At 62.6% G+C, this 14111-nt stretch overlaps 3 protein-coding genes across 3 annotated transcripts in view; 1 reads left to right on the plus strand and 2 right to left on the minus strand.

Annotated features, from left to right (window-relative positions):
• Positions 1 to 7673, plus strand: part of MXD1 (MAX dimerization protein 1) — a 7856-nt gene extending 183 nt beyond the window's left edge. The window contains exons 2-5 of the mRNA XM_035344993.1: positions 73 to 200; positions 2548 to 2662; positions 3763 to 3922; positions 4012 to 7673. Coding sequence (XP_035200884.1) covers positions 73 to 200; positions 2548 to 2662; positions 3763 to 3922; positions 4012 to 4202 — 594 coding nt within the window. The 3' untranslated portion in view covers positions 4203 to 7673. The remainder of the gene's footprint in view (positions 1 to 72; positions 201 to 2547; positions 2663 to 3762; positions 3923 to 4011) is intronic.
• A 1837-nt stretch (positions 7674 to 9510) lies between these two features.
• C22H2orf42 (chromosome 22 C2orf42 homolog) lies at positions 9511 to 14109 on the minus strand (the record flags this gene model as incomplete). The annotated part of the gene is made up of 7 exons (XM_035344995.1): positions 9511 to 9789; positions 10224 to 10386; positions 10474 to 10574; positions 11250 to 11357; positions 12535 to 12639; positions 13766 to 13870; positions 13983 to 14109. Coding segments are annotated over 7 exons (921 nt in total), but the record flags the coding sequence as incomplete, so codon positions are not given.
• TGFA (transforming growth factor alpha) overlaps positions 12652 to 14111 on the minus strand; it is a 39418-nt gene continuing 37958 nt past the window's right edge. Inside the window, exon 9 of the mRNA XM_035345021.1 lies at positions 12652 to 12684. The gene's annotated coding sequence lies outside the window, so the exon portion shown is untranslated. The remainder of the gene's footprint in view (positions 12685 to 14111) is intronic.

A 14111-nucleotide genomic window follows, 5' to 3' on the forward strand; every position in this document is an offset into this window, starting at 1 on the left:
GGTCCTCAGTGGGATTTGGGGTCACCTGGAAGGGGTTTTGGGGTCCCACGGGGGGGGGTTGGGGTGTCCCAGGGGGTTTTGAGGGTCCCCCGGGGCGGCTCCCGGCCGTGCTGTCCGTTCTCGCGCCGCGCTGCCCTCCGGGAGCTAACGCCGTGTCCTTTCTCTTCCAGGTCGACGCACAACGAGATGGAGAAGAACAGGTGAGTGCTGGGGGCTCGCCCGGACCCCAGCTCGAACAAATCCCTTCTCTTCAACCCACCTCGGGGCCGGCCGCGTCCTGTTCCCGGGGGGAGAAGCGAGCGAGTGCCCGTGGCCAGCGGGATTTGGGCATCGGCGACGGCCGCGGGGGCGGCTCGCGGCGTGCTCAGCCTCCGAGTATTTCCCGTCCCTGGGCGTGGGGATGGTGCTCACCTCCGGCCCCGCTGCCTTGGGTGGCGGACGACGACGTGGATGCCTTCCACCGGGAAGGTCCCGCTCGTGAATCGCTCGGCAGCTTCCTAACACGCCGTTACGGGGTTTAATTTCAACCCCGATGAATTTTCAACCCCGTTTAATTCCAACCCCGTCGAAATTAAACCCCTGCGCAGCTCTCCCTCTTCAGCCGGGCCGGGAAACTTCGTGTGGGTGCGGGGCTGAGTGCAGCGGTGGTTGTTTGGGACAGGCTGGCGAGGCCTTGGGTAGCTTTGTGCCCTCCAGGGGCTTCTCCTCTCCTCTCTCGGGCTTGGATGAGGCTCCGACGGTGCGGGGCCGTGCTGCCCGCGTGGCCTCGGTTGGTTTGTACCTGGAGGCGGAACTGCCCCTGCCCCGAGTGACGTGAGCTAGGGACGGACGGGGCCATTTCTTTAAAAACCCTGAGAAAATCAGCATCGGGTTACCCAAAAAGAAACCCGCGGAGGTCGTCAGGCCGCGTTGCAGCCCTCTTGCAGCGGCGCCGTGTTGAAATCCCGTCGGCCGCCTTGCGCCACGAGCACGGCGAGCTCCCGTCCTTCCGCCCCTCCGCGGGGGGAAACGTGCCCCGGCCTCGTGAGCTGCTCCTTCGGGATGGCCTCCTGCAGACCCCGCTGGGATCCAGCCGGGGAATCGTGGCCTCGACCTGCTGGCGCTGCCCGCTCGCTCTCCCCCCCCCAGGTCCCTGTGCTGTTTTTTAAAGCCCAGCAGCGGTTTGAATTAGGTAAAAGCTGGGGGGAAAAAAAAGGTCTTTAACGCACGCTGCACCTGAAAACGGAGCTTTTATTTTCCCATTTATTGCCCTGGTGCTGGTGACGAGGCGCTGTGTTGGAGGGGGGCCCCGATTTCGTTGCCGCAGCTCTCGCGGGGAGCGGGGCTGGGCTGGCTCCTCGCCCGGAGAGCGCGTTCGGGTCGGGCATCCCTGCGCAGCTCTTGGCTCTGCCCCTCCTGCGACCGCAAATAAGCTTTGGAGAGGCTCCTCTCCGAGCCCCTTCAGGTGTTTGGGATTCCCCCCGGCGGGCGGGTTTTGTTTGCCTTGGCTCTCGGCAGGCGCTTTGTGCAGGCAGCTGCCTGTTGACTCCCCGGGCCCGGGCCGAGGTGGGCGGCTCGTTGCAAAATCCCCGGTGGCAGCCGCCTCTTGTCAGCTCCGGGCGTTTCAGAGGCCGCTGTCGCAACCTGAACGTCGGGGCTGGGGCGGCCGCCACGAGGCAAACCGGCCGTGCTGGGAGCACCTCGGCCGCCGAGGGAGCTCCGCGGGCACCCAGAGCTTCACCCGTGGGTGCGGCTGCGGGGTGGGAGCCGGAAAGCTTCAGCCCGGGTGTTAGGGCAGGGGAAACGCTACTCCAAACAGGTGAAGGGGATGCGCTGGGTTTGCAGCTCCCTGCTGCTGCCCTCGACCTCTCGAGGCACGGCCGGAGCCCGGCGAGGACCGGAGGCACCCGTGGGCGCAGGATTTTGGGGAGGAGACCCCGGGCAGGCAGCCGGTGGCGTTGGCGGGGGGCAGGGCAGGATTTGACGGGGGGCTCGGCCCCGTTAGCGCTCTGCGGGTCGGGCCCAGCCTGTCCTGAGACCTTTCCACAGCGCTTAGAAGACCGACAGGCGTGTCCGCCTCGATTTCTCGTGGCCGTGAGCCAAAACGCAGCGTCCGTGAGCCAAAAGTTCATCCCAGTATCTCGAAGCACGTCCCCGAGCCACCAGGGCCGGGGATTTTCTTAGAAGACAGCAGAGCGCCGAGCTCATCGGTGCGGGTCCTGAGCCTGGGAGCCCTCCTCGCGAGCTGGTGGCTGCCTGCTGAGCTGGCCGCGGGGTTTTTAGGGACGGAGCAGGCAGCGGAGCGAACGTCTGCCTCAAGGGGCTGCCCTACACTGGCCAGGGACCGAGCTGACGCCGCGGGTCGGAGAGAAATTCCTCTGTTGGCTTCAGAGATGGGATCTCGGAGCAGCGTGCTGGGAAGAAATGGTTTTCTGAGCCCAGACGGGCAACTGCTCTCGTTTGTCATCGGGCTCGGCTTTTAGCCCCCCCGATGATCTGCGTGCAGAGGTTGGGAGCCGCTCGGGGAGCGCGCGCCGGCGCGTTCAGCGTGCTGTCGGTGTCTTGCAGGCGAGCCCATCTGCGGTTGTGCTTGGAGAGGCTGAAGGTGCTGGTGCCGCTCGGGTCCGAAACCAGCAAGCACACGACCCTGAGTTTGCTAATGAGAGCGAGATTGCACATAAAGGTGAGTCCGGCTTGGGTCGGGGCCCTGGGGGGAACCTCCGGGCAGCTCCGCGAGTTGTGCCCTAAACCCAAACTGCGCCCCAAAACCCGTGGGGTGCGAGAGCTGCCGACGCTGCGCTGCCCCATGGCACCCGCCGAACCCCAGAGGGCTCGGGAAAAAGCTTTTCCGCCCCAAATTCCCGGAGCTTTTATGCTGGTGTCACTGGGAGGGGAAGCTTGGCTCCCATCAGAGAGCTGCACCGCCATACGTGGTGTGGGGTTTGGGGCACCCGGAGCCTCAAACCCGGCTGGGGTCGGTGCCAGAGGGCAGGATCGTTTTCCCTGCAGCAAGGCTGTGTAAAAACCCTACAGACGGGCTCGTGGGCAGCTGCCGCTCTGCCCTAAAGCCCCATTTCCACGTGTTTTATGCTGCGGAGCTGCCCAGAGGCCTTAGGATCGAGACAGGTTCGAAGTACTGCCTGCTGGAGGTGGGAGGAGGTTAGCGGGACCTCTCTAGTTTCCTTTTCCAGAGCATTTACAACTTTTATTGTTTGTCCTTTAAACTTTGGCTCAGCAGAGCTCTGGCTGAGCGCATTAGTTAGTTTTATGGACCAACAGATAACCGGGGCGGTGCAGCGGGGGAGCTCTGGCGTCAGCCTGCGTGCGGCCAGCGACTTATCAGAGACCGAAAGCATATAAATAGGGTTGGGCCGGCTCCAGTGCCGCCGTCTGGAGGAGGAAACCTCTCACGTGTGCACGGTTTGGATGTCAGCGGGGCTGTTTGGCCCGGCTCTCCGGGCCAGATGCTGCTTCCATTTCCTCCGGGCTGTGGGAGGAGGAGAGCGGTGCGTGCGTGCGAGGAGCTCCTGCAGCTCGGGCTGGGTATGGGCAGGCTTTTACTGGTCCCAGTCGCCCAGTCCGTGGGAGGAAATCCCCCGTGTGGCGGTAGCCGCAGGTCACCGGTGCCTGAAATGCCGTGGAGCTGGCAGAGCGCGCGGCTACAGCGGGCGGCCGAGGCCACGGGGTCCCAGGGAGTCGGAGAGGTTTGGGGTCACTGGGATGGAAAAAGTAGGGGCCGTGGTGGGTGGAGGAGCCAACGCCGGTTGGTCTCTGCTTCTGCAGAAGCTTGAAGACTACGACAGGAAAGCCCTGCACCAAATCGACCAGCTGCAGCGGGAGCAGCGGCACCTGAGGAGGCAGCTGGAGAAGATGGGCGCGGAGAGGCTACGGATGGACAGCATCGGATCCACCGTGTCCTCGGAGCGCTCGGACTCGGACAGAGGTGAGAGGACCCCCCCCGGTGGGCGAGCAGCGTTTGGGGGGGGGGGTTTCTCGTGGCCGTGCTGTAACGCCGCCCCTTTCTGCTCGCAGAAGAGATAGACGTGGACGTGGAGAGCACGGACTCGCTGCCCGCAGACCTCGACTGGAGCAGCAGCAGCAGCCCGAGCGACTCGGACGAAAGAGGGAGCCTGCAGAGCGTGTGCAGCGACGAGGGCTACTCCAGCTCCGGCGTGAAGAGATCGAAGCCGCAGAGCAATCAGAAGCCGTGCCCCGCTCTCTAAGGAGCGACCCCCGGAGCCGTTCCGCCCGCCGCTGTCTCCCTGTTGGATCTCCTTAGGTAGGATACCGGACCCGCCCTCCTCCTCGCACGTAAATCTTGCACCGCCGACAGAAACGAAGCCCGCTTTGCCGACGTCCCGAAAAAGCGCGTGGGGGGCACGCTGCCCTCCGCAGCACGCGTCCCACCGCATCCGTTCGCTTCTCTTCCCGTCGGGGAACCTCGGCGAGACCGCGCGTTCCAGCCAGCCCTCGGCGCGCCCGAGAATATCGCGGCGGTAACAGCAACGCCGGGACGCCTCGGCTGTTCTTCGCCTTGCTGTTACCGCCCGGTGTTCTGGATTCGCGTGGTGTTCGCCCGGCGGTGCCACGATCAGCAGCGGGGCCCAAGCGGGCGTCGCTGGGCGACGAGACAAAGGGAAACCCGGCCTCAGGTAGCTTGGATCCAGGAGAGGGCAGAGGCAGGTCTGCGAGCGGAGCGTTTCGGCTGCGAGCTGCTGGAGCGTTACTCAGAGGGCTGCGGGTAGGACCCCTTCGGCTTTGACCCGTCTCAGAAATTCCTGTAATCCCTAAAACCAAATGGTACGAGCCTCGTCCTGTGCAATGTCTGACCTCACGCGCTACGGCCGCGTATTTTAGTGTCCTAGGCGAGCGGTCCTAGGACGTCCTTCACGCTTCTTGTCTCGGGGACTATTTTTTTCTACCTCGGAGAGATGAACAAAGATTATCTCCATCCCTTTAGCACAAAAAAAATAATAAGATGATGCCTCAGTTGTTTTCTAGAAGCGACGCTTGGCCCCGCTCACACCCCTCTCGTGAAAGTTTAGCAATAACCGGCGGCCGAGCGCTCGCCTGTCCCAGCACGCGGCTCCTGGCGAGTCCCCGCGGGGCGCCGCTGGTATGGAAGCACTTGGCCGGCCGGCGGGGTTGTTTTGAGGCACTCAGAGAGGTTTTTGGGGCTTCCCAAAGCTTCTGGGCGCCGCCTCAGAGAGAGAGAAAACCAAACACGGAAGGAAAGGACGACCCCCTGCCCCGCGAGCCGTGGTTTCCGACCCCGCCGACGCGCTTGGGTCGAGGCTAACCAGAGCACACGTAAATGTACATAGAGCACGCGAGCTATAAATAGTATTTATTCCTTTTCTATGAAACTGGTGTAACCGAGATACGTTCCGATGACTTTTATAGTTGTTCCGGAATCTTTGTACGTAGAGGTCCGCTAACGGGGAGAGAGAGATTTCTTCTTTTTTGGCTCAAAGCGTTTGAAGCTCTTTCTATTCCGCCCACCCGGCAAACCTCTGGCGACGAACACCGAGCGCTCGGTGCGGCACGCCGACCTCCCGGCCCCGCGTTCGGCCACGAGAAGTTTGTGGCTTTGCTCTCCGAGGGCTCCGGAGCTCCTCCAGGCACCAAAACCCAGCCTGCCGTCGTTAAAACACTCCCGTGAGACACGCAGGTCCTGAGGCTTCGCTCGTCAAGCTGCCAAAAGCCACTAAAAACGCTCAGCAAGGTGCAAAGGAACGAACCATTAGTCTATTCTTATTTTATTTTTCAACCCGTAAGCTATTTTGGGATCGTTTGAGCTCTTTGAGGAGCAAGAGGCTGGGAGACGGGGCTAGTGGATCGCTGAAATCTCCGAAGCCTGCGCCCTGCTTGTGCGTGCTGGGCTTGAAAAAGAAACAGCGGCGCGAGAAACGTTCCTGCAGCAGCTGGAGCTGCCTGGCGCCCCGCGGACCTGCGCTGATCCACGCCTCGTGTAAACCTTCTGCCCTGGGAGAAGTCCGGGTCTTCCCGAGTCCGACAGCCAGCTCGAAGCGGTCCACTTTAAAAAAAAAAAAAAAAAAGACAAAAAACCCACAAAAAAAGAAAAATAAGAGGACAAAAGCCACGAGGCAAGCTGGGAGGCTGCCCTTGGAGGTCTGCCGCTCCGCTCCACGACGCCTGGGGATCTTGCCAGCTCTTTTCCCCCCCCCCCCACGCGGTGCAGGTGCTGCCTCGGCGCCTCCCAGCCCAGCGCTGCCGCTCCTGCTGCCTTCGGGACGGGAACCCCAGTGTTGGGTCCTTGGGAAAGCACCGAGAGAGAAAAAATGCCGTGTTTCAGTTAGCCGCACCGAGTCTTAAGGCTTTGCCTCTGTAAATTTGTGCGTGTGTGTGTTGTGCCTTTTTTTGGGGGTTAACGGCGTTGTTTTGGTGAAATGCTGTGTGTTTAGTTTCGTTTTCATTTTTTTCCTCCCCCTATAAAGCAGTAATTATTTGACCTTTGCACTGTTTGGACGTGCTCCTCTCCAGCTTGACGGCGCCGAAGAGCTCCACCCTTGGAAAACGATGCACTAAAGCCCAACGGGCGCGTGGCAAAAACCCCGGGCTTTTTCCCCAAAACTCCCCGTGGGGTCCGTGCCCGGTCGGCGCGCCCGGCGGCCCCGGTAGCGCCGCTCTCAGTTTTGCCAGCCTTTTCCTCGAATTCACACCAGCATTACTAAGAAATAAGCTGCAGCAATTAGATTTTTGTAGATTGTTTAATTAAAAAAAAAAAGGGGGGGGGGCAGCGAGGAGCCGCTCGCCTCCTCCGCGTTTACGATTGCACAGCCGCGCCTGAGCCCAAACCACGCTGTTTTTTTTTTTGGGGTGTTTTCCTTGTGGAGGAGCAGTCCCGGCGCGGATGGCTCTTATTTATGGGGAGCGCTCGGAGCTGCTCGCGACGGGCAGAGGAAGGGATCGGGTTTATCCTGCCGCCGTCCTGCCCGCGCCGCTGCTCCTCTCCTGGGCATTAGCGGCCGCGCGCCGCCCCGGCACCTTGCTCCGTCCCGCAGCACTTCTGCCCCCCCCCCCGTGGCAATAGGTACGGGCTCGGCCTCCCCCCGCCGCCCCCTTTTTGTACCCGATTTCAGGTTTTGACACTGTACTGTAGCGGGAGGGATTCTGCCTTGGCCACTGCTCCCTCTCTGCTCCCCTGGCAGCGCTGGTGGGGTCGTTTCGCTGCTCCAGGTGCCAGCGGCCGGTTACCCAAAGCACCTGGGCCGTCCCCGTGCCCCTCCCCATCCCACACCCCCAGTTTTGGCCGGAAGAAATTCAGCAGCGGCGTCTCCATCCCCCTGCCGCGCGCCTCGCGAGCCTTCCCGACCCTTTAAGCGGTCTGGGTGCACTTTTGCTGCGTTTTCTTTGCCCTTTCCCCCTTTTTTTTTCCCCCTGTTTTGCTTCCAAATTGCCCCAACCTCCCCCCCCCCCCAACCAGCTTTTATTCCTGGCCTGAACGGGGCAGCAGCGGACGGGAGCAGGCGAATTTTGGTTCCGGCCGTTCAGCTGCGGGTGTAATAACCCGGCATTACGCCTCCTGTGTCGAGCCCACCCGATGGTGCTTTTTCTTACAGTTAGCACAGGCGATTTTAGGAAGTTTAGAGGTGTTTTAGGAGCGTCTTGCTGTGTGTATGTATACTTCTGTATTGTTTGACTGTTAGACAATAAATTATTTCATTACCAAAGCGAGTCGCCTGCTGCTTTATGGACCAAAAGGGGGGTGCCTGGGGGTGTCCCCCCCCCATTTTTCCTGTGGTTTGGGTCTCGAGAAGCGACCCCAGTGTTGCCTGGTGTGGGGGGGCTCAGCCCTGCTCCTTCCCCCTTTGTTCTGCATCCTTAACCCACTATCCCAGACCTGGCACCCTGCATCCTCCATTCTGCATCCTCCACCCTTTATCCCACCTCCTTCCCCCTTTATCCTGTGTCCTCCACCCTTTATCCCTCCTCCTCCATCCTGCAGCCATCGCGCATCCTCCACCCTTTATCCTGCATCCTTCATCCCACCCCCTGCATCCTCCCCCCGCATTCCTCCCCCCTTATCTCGTGCCCTCCACCCCGCAGCCCACATCCTCCACCCTCTGTGTCCCATCCTTCCCCCTTTCCCCTCCGTCCTGCCCCTGCTTGCGGCGGGACCAACTCGGCTGGGTGGGGAGCAGAGCCCCGGGGAAATGGGGTCGGAGCAGAGCAGGGCCTGGGGCTGGCCCTAATGAGGCTGCGCTAACGAAGCGACGGCCACCACCTGCCATGGGGCTGCCACCCTGATGTGATCTGGGGTAGGGGCAGTGCCAAGGCCTCTTAAACCCCTCTGGGGGCTTGCTGTGGGGCTCCCACCCTGCCTGGGTGCCTTTGGGTGCTGGGTCCCCTCTTTGAGGGGCAGCTCCTGAGGCTGGGGGAGCAGCAGAGCAGCCCTGGGGTGCCCCCCAGCCCCCCCCAGGTGAGTTTGTGGGTGCTGCAGCCCCGTCCTCATGGCGCTGAGCAGCACGGGGCTGTGCCTACGCAGCAAGGGGCAGCCAGAAAAAAAAAAAAAAAAAAAAGAAATGCCCGCGTTGGGTGATTATTTTCTTTTTTTTGTATTTTTTTTCCTGTGTCCTGTAGCAGGGCGAGCGGTGTCAGCCTGATCGGTGCAAGCCTGGGAGGTTTGGGGGACACGGGGATGGGGGTGGGAGCTCCCCCCTTCGCCTGGGGGGCTGCTGGGGCACACGGCTCCCACAGCTCTTCTCCTTGCAGGACTGGGGCGAGGACCCCGGTGCTTTGAGGCCAGCAGCAGCTCGGGAGAGCCCCGGCCTCCTCCTGTCCCCGGCCTCCTCCTGTCCCCGGCCTCCTCCCGTCCCCGGCCTCCCCGTGCCCTTGGGAGGGAGCCCCTGGCTGAGGCTGGAGGGTGCTGGGCTGCCTCTGGCGTGGGGGCGATGGAGGGGGCACAGTGCCTGGCTCCTCCCAGGAGTGGGGGGGTGGGGGGCTCGTCCTGCAGCTGCTGGGGGGGGTTTTCAGCCCTGGGGGCGCTCTCCTGGATGGGGGTGAGGCAGTGGGGAGCGCTGGTTCTGCTGCTGGAGCTGCTCCCCGCTGCGGTGCCCCCCCACTCCCCCCGGGGCTGCCCTCTCCTCACCCACCCGTGGGGAAGATGCAGCCAGCGACGGAGCTGGGCTCCACGGGAGGGTGTAAAGTGCGAGGAGACCCCCCCCAAACACAGGAGCAAGGAGAGGCTGGAGTGACCCAACCGCACAAACTTTGCTCTTTTAGCACGTGCTGCACTCGGGTGGGGGAACCCCGAGTGCCTCCCAGCCCCCTGCTCAGCACCGAAGCCCCCGGCTCACCCCAGCTGAAGCCGGGGCTCCCCTGGGTGCTTGGCTGGGGGCCACCCTTGGCGTGTACCCCCCTGTATGTGGGGTGCAGCCCCCTGGAGCCCCCCCACCTGCCTTTCCTGGGTGCAGCGAGGAGCAGGGCGCACCCGGCGAGCGGGACGTTTTCTTTCTGCAGGTGCTTGCTGGAGGGCGAGCGGGTAACCAGCCCTCTGTGCTGGGATTATTTGTCTCTTCCAGGCTAACCTCGCCTGCCTGGCGTCCCCGGTGCCAGCCCCGGTGGCCCAAGGGGCTCAGGGGAAGGTGATGGTGGCGAGCGGGGCGAGCTCCAGCGCGGGCTCCAGCGCCGGCGACTGCTGCTCGGTGAAGGCAGCGGGCTGGCGGCTGCCGTGGTGGCCGTACTCGAACTTGATGCGCAGCTCGCCGATGCGGGAGTGAGGTAGGATGTTGGGGATCCACTCGATGATGAAGGGGGTGGGCTCCTTCTGGGTGGGAGAGGTGTTTCCTGGGGGGGGAGAAAAGGGTGAGAGGGGGGTCCTGGGAGCTCCCTTTAGGTGGGGTGGGTGAGGCTGGTTGGGTTTTGGGGTGCTGTGCCTGCTGGGGGGCTTCTAGATGGTTTTTTTTTGGGGGGGGAGGGACGTGTGACTTGCTGTGGGTGTTCAGTTGCAGGCAGAGGTGGCTGTTGAGGTGGTTTTTGTTGGGAACAGGGGCTGGAGAAAAACCTCATCTTGTACACAAGTGCTTTTGTGGGGTGTGCAGGGGCCTCCTACTGGGGAACTCCCCCCGAGTGGAGGTCTGGGGGGAGCCCTCCAGCTACGGAGGGAGCCCCCCTCTTCCTCAAGGGGTTTCTCCCCTGTAGGGATGCCTTGGGGGGGGGGATTCCTCAGCGCCCGGGGGGTTTTTGCGTGCGCTGGGCCGCGCCGCCCCCTGCCCACTCACCCACTTTGAGGAAGGTTTTGAGCTCCAGCGGCCGGATGGCCGGCTGCTTCTCCAGGCGCCCGTAGGTCTCGGCGATGCTCTCCACCTCCACCTTGGGGCACTTGAAGAGCTCGTAGGTCCCGTCCCGGTTCTGGATGAAGCTGCGCGTGATCTCCAGCGGCAGCTGCCGGCAAGCACGGGAGCACCCAGGTAAGGAGCTCAGCTACCGCGCGGCAGCGTGGTGCGGGGAGCGCCTTCCGTCCCCCCTTACCTCGGGCGTATCAAAGATCTGCTTGACCTGCAGGATGTTGGTGATGTGCCACGTGTACTTGGAGAAGGTCCCCAGGGGAAGGGCGTCCTTGCGGACAAAGGCTGCGGGGAAGGAAAAGGGAGTTAGGGGAGGCTGGGGGGCAGGAAAAGGGAGTTAGGGGTGCCCCAAAATGCTGGAGGGAAGCTGCAGGATGGGGCTGGTGCTGCAATTTGCTTTTCTTTTCTTTCTATGTTGCTGCCCTGCCTTGTGGACTCTTCTGGTCCCGGTTCGGAGCACAATACTAACGGATTTCATAAAGTAAATCCTGCCTGGCCTGCTGCTGGGGGGAGCCTTGTCTCCGTTAGCCCTTTATGCCCTGCGAGGGGCAGAGCGGGGCTCCTGCAGCCCTGCCACGCCGCGTGCGGTCTCAGAGCCCCGCCGGGGTGCCCGAACGTCGTCCTGCATCAGGGAACGCTCCCTGACATCGCCCGCTCTGTGCTCCGCTTGATTCCAAAGCAGTACTGGTGGGGCAGAGCTGGGGGAAGGCTGCAGGGATGGCATTACTCACTTCGGGCTGTGCCTGCTGCATTTATTCCTGCAGCTCTGACACCTAAGGTCTTGCTTAGCCTGCGTCCTCTGCCCTGGGGCTGCTTCATTCCCCTGTGGGGCTCCTTCCAAAATAAAAACCTGCCAGAAGCAAGGGAGGGCTGGCAAAGCGCCTGCTCCTGCTGCTTGCTTCTTCCTACCTCAGCAGGCACACAAAGAGCTCCCCCTGCGTAAGCGAGTCCCCGTCGTACCCGTGGTGGAGTTGGGCAGCCTCTTCTTGGCGCTCCCGCTGGATATCCTCTGCTGCAGCGCATCGAAGAACGCCTGGGGGATGTGGAAGACCAGGGGCTCGGGCTTGCCTGCGCGGTCACAAACACGAGGGCAGGGGTTAGCGTACGAGGGGCGGCGCTGCTTGCGGGACAACGAGCTGGGAGGGAGGGCTGCACTGGGGGGGGGGGGGGTAAGTCACCTATTTTCCCTGCTCAGGGTTTGGTATTTCCACCACCAGCTGGCTGGAAGAGCCGTGCCAGGGTCTGACCACCGGGGAAGCGTTTCCTTACGTTTCCTCGTGTTTTCCTCGGCCTCGCGCCCTGCGTCTGGGCACAGCCTGGTCCTGCCACCTCCCTCCCACCACAAACATCTGTTCTGCCTCCAGGCAGGCTGCGCCGGGGGGCGAGCACCCCTGGTGCTCTCTGCCAGCTGCTCCCAGCCCCTCTGGTCAGCGGAGGGGCAGCAGGGGCACAGCGGCTGCCCTGCGGGACCTGTGGTCCCTGCAATCCCTCAGCTGCGGGGGCAGCGCCAAGGGCTTGAAGGGAGCGAGCGGAGCTGGGCGGCAGCAGCTTGCTGCAGGCCAGAGGCCTCGCAGGAGCCCTGCACTTCAAGAGCTGCCAGAGAGCGGCGCGCGGTTGCCTGCTGGGACCAACTCGAGGCGTTCTTACGCTGCTCGGAAAGAGACAAACCTTCCTTCGGGTGTTTTTGTGCCTGGGGGGGAGCCCAGCTGGCTTCCAGCACCGCAGCTGAGAGCTTTGGGAAGCGCCACGCCGCTGACTTCTGCTCCTCTGGGCTCACAGATGGGAGCTGCTGCCTGTAGCCGTCCGTGCACGGGGAGCAGCTCGCCCCACGCCACGCGGAGCCCTGCCCTTGGGGCGCGCGGGGGGCCCGAGGACAGCAGCAGGCTCGGGACTGCCAAGGGAGGATCCCCAACATTTCTTCGGTGCCACGTGAGGCATTTGGCCTTACCTCACCTCTCCGGCTCGGCTCCGGGCAGTTTCTTCACGCATAAATAACCTCGAAGGGAGTTTCTCCCTTCCCCGAGCACAAACAGCAGCAGCGAGCTCCTGCCAAGCTCAAGGCCGCGTTCGGGGAACGAACCCGAAGCCAGGAGAAACTTCCCAGGGCAAAAATAACGCTCGGCTCCGAGCTGAGCGGAGCGCGTTGCCTCCCTTTGGGCTGAAGTTATTTAATGCTGCCCAGGAGCTCGGCTGCTTCAAGAGGTGAGCTGGAAACAAGGCTGCCGTCCCCGGGGGCTCGATTTACCTTCGAACTGGTAATGCATGGTCTGGTGGATGCGCTCGGTGACGCTGGCCAGCCAGTCTTGGAAGGACAGGGCGACCTGCGACTCGTCCAGCAGCTGGTTACAGCCTAGGAGACAACAAAAAAAAAAGAGAGAGAGAGAAGGGAATCAGCGTCCCCACCGTCACACACGCGTGAGGAGCAAGGAGACGGGCAGGAACGAAGAAGCGCAGCCCCGCAGCGCGGTGCGGGCCCGGCCCCACGGGAGCTCCTCGTTTATTTCCCATTTTACCTTCACCGGTTCCCCGGCGGCGCAGGGCTCTGTTAAGCAGAACACAGAAAGGCAGCAGGCAGGAGGACAAGAACCAGGGCGAAACCTTTCTGATCGGGCACCCGGGGGCTCAGAAACACAAGGGCTAGCTTAAAAGCAGCGTCCTGCTTTTTTTAAAAAAATAGATAAAATAATAAAAATAAAGGGGCCGGGGTCAGCAGGAGCTGGGGTATCGGCACCACGGTGGCGGGGGGGGAGCAGCTGCCCCAGAGCTCCCCCGGGAGCAGGGTTTGGAGGGTCCTGGGAGGTCTGAAAAGCTCCCTGGCATCAGGCACAGGGATTGATGCTCGCTCCTGTTTTCGGGGCTCACCTGCTCAAGGAAGCCAGCAGCGGAGGAAATCCGACCCAGCAAAAAGAAGGGCGGCAAAGCAGGGGGAAAAGAACCACTTTGGGGGCAAAAACTACAGCCGAGGGGTTAAAAAAATAATACTAAAACCAAGCTGTGCAAAGCCTTCCGGCCCTGGCCAGCCAGCAAAGCCATGGAAATGGTTTTGCCTCCTGCCAGAGGCAGGCCGGACCTGGGCAGCTCCTTCTCGACAAATATTGGCCACTAAAAAACCCAATTATGCCCCGATTTTGGTCCCTCCGAGCAGCTCCGGGCATCAGAGGCGCTGCAGACGGCGGCGGTGCCCCAAGAGAAACCCTCTCCTGCCCTGATTCACCCTCTCCTGCCTTCACCTGCCCTGATTCCCCTCTTTTCCACTTCACACGAGGATATTATCGGTGCGACGCCCACGCCAGCCCCGTCCCTGCCTCACACCAACCTCTCTGCACGAATAAATCCACCAGGGAGCAGCCCCGGGAGCGCTCAGCGCCGTCCCAGCTCCCCGGCGAGCGGAGCCCGGTTATTTTCCACCTCCCCGATTTTCTTATTTTTGATTTCTTTATTTTTGAACCAGGGCTCGGCTCGGGGCCGGGGCTCACCTTGCCTTTTCAGCGAGGAGGCGACGGGCGGCTTCTTCGTGCTGCCTCTCCTCAGGCTGCCGCTCGCCGGGTCCTGAGCCAGCAGCGGGCCGCTCGCCTGCGTCCCTGGGGGGGGGGGGGAGGGGCCCCCAGGGGGGGGGGGGCAGCGACGCCGGGGGCCCCGCGCCCCTTCACAACCCCTCCGCGAGCCTTCAGCCCCTCCAGCCCCAGCGCTCACCGCACGCCGGGTCCTTTTTCCTCTTCTTGGGCTTGGCGGCGACCTCCCCGGCCTGCACGGCGGCGGCTTCGGGGCCGCACACCAGCGGGGGGACGGCGACGCCTTTCAGACCTAGGAGAGACGAAATTG

This window comes from Oxyura jamaicensis, chromosome 22, assembly GCF_011077185.1.
Source record: "Oxyura jamaicensis isolate SHBP4307 breed ruddy duck chromosome 22, BPBGC_Ojam_1.0, whole genome shotgun sequence".
Lineage (NCBI taxonomy): Eukaryota > Metazoa > Chordata > Aves > Anseriformes > Anatidae > Oxyura > Oxyura jamaicensis.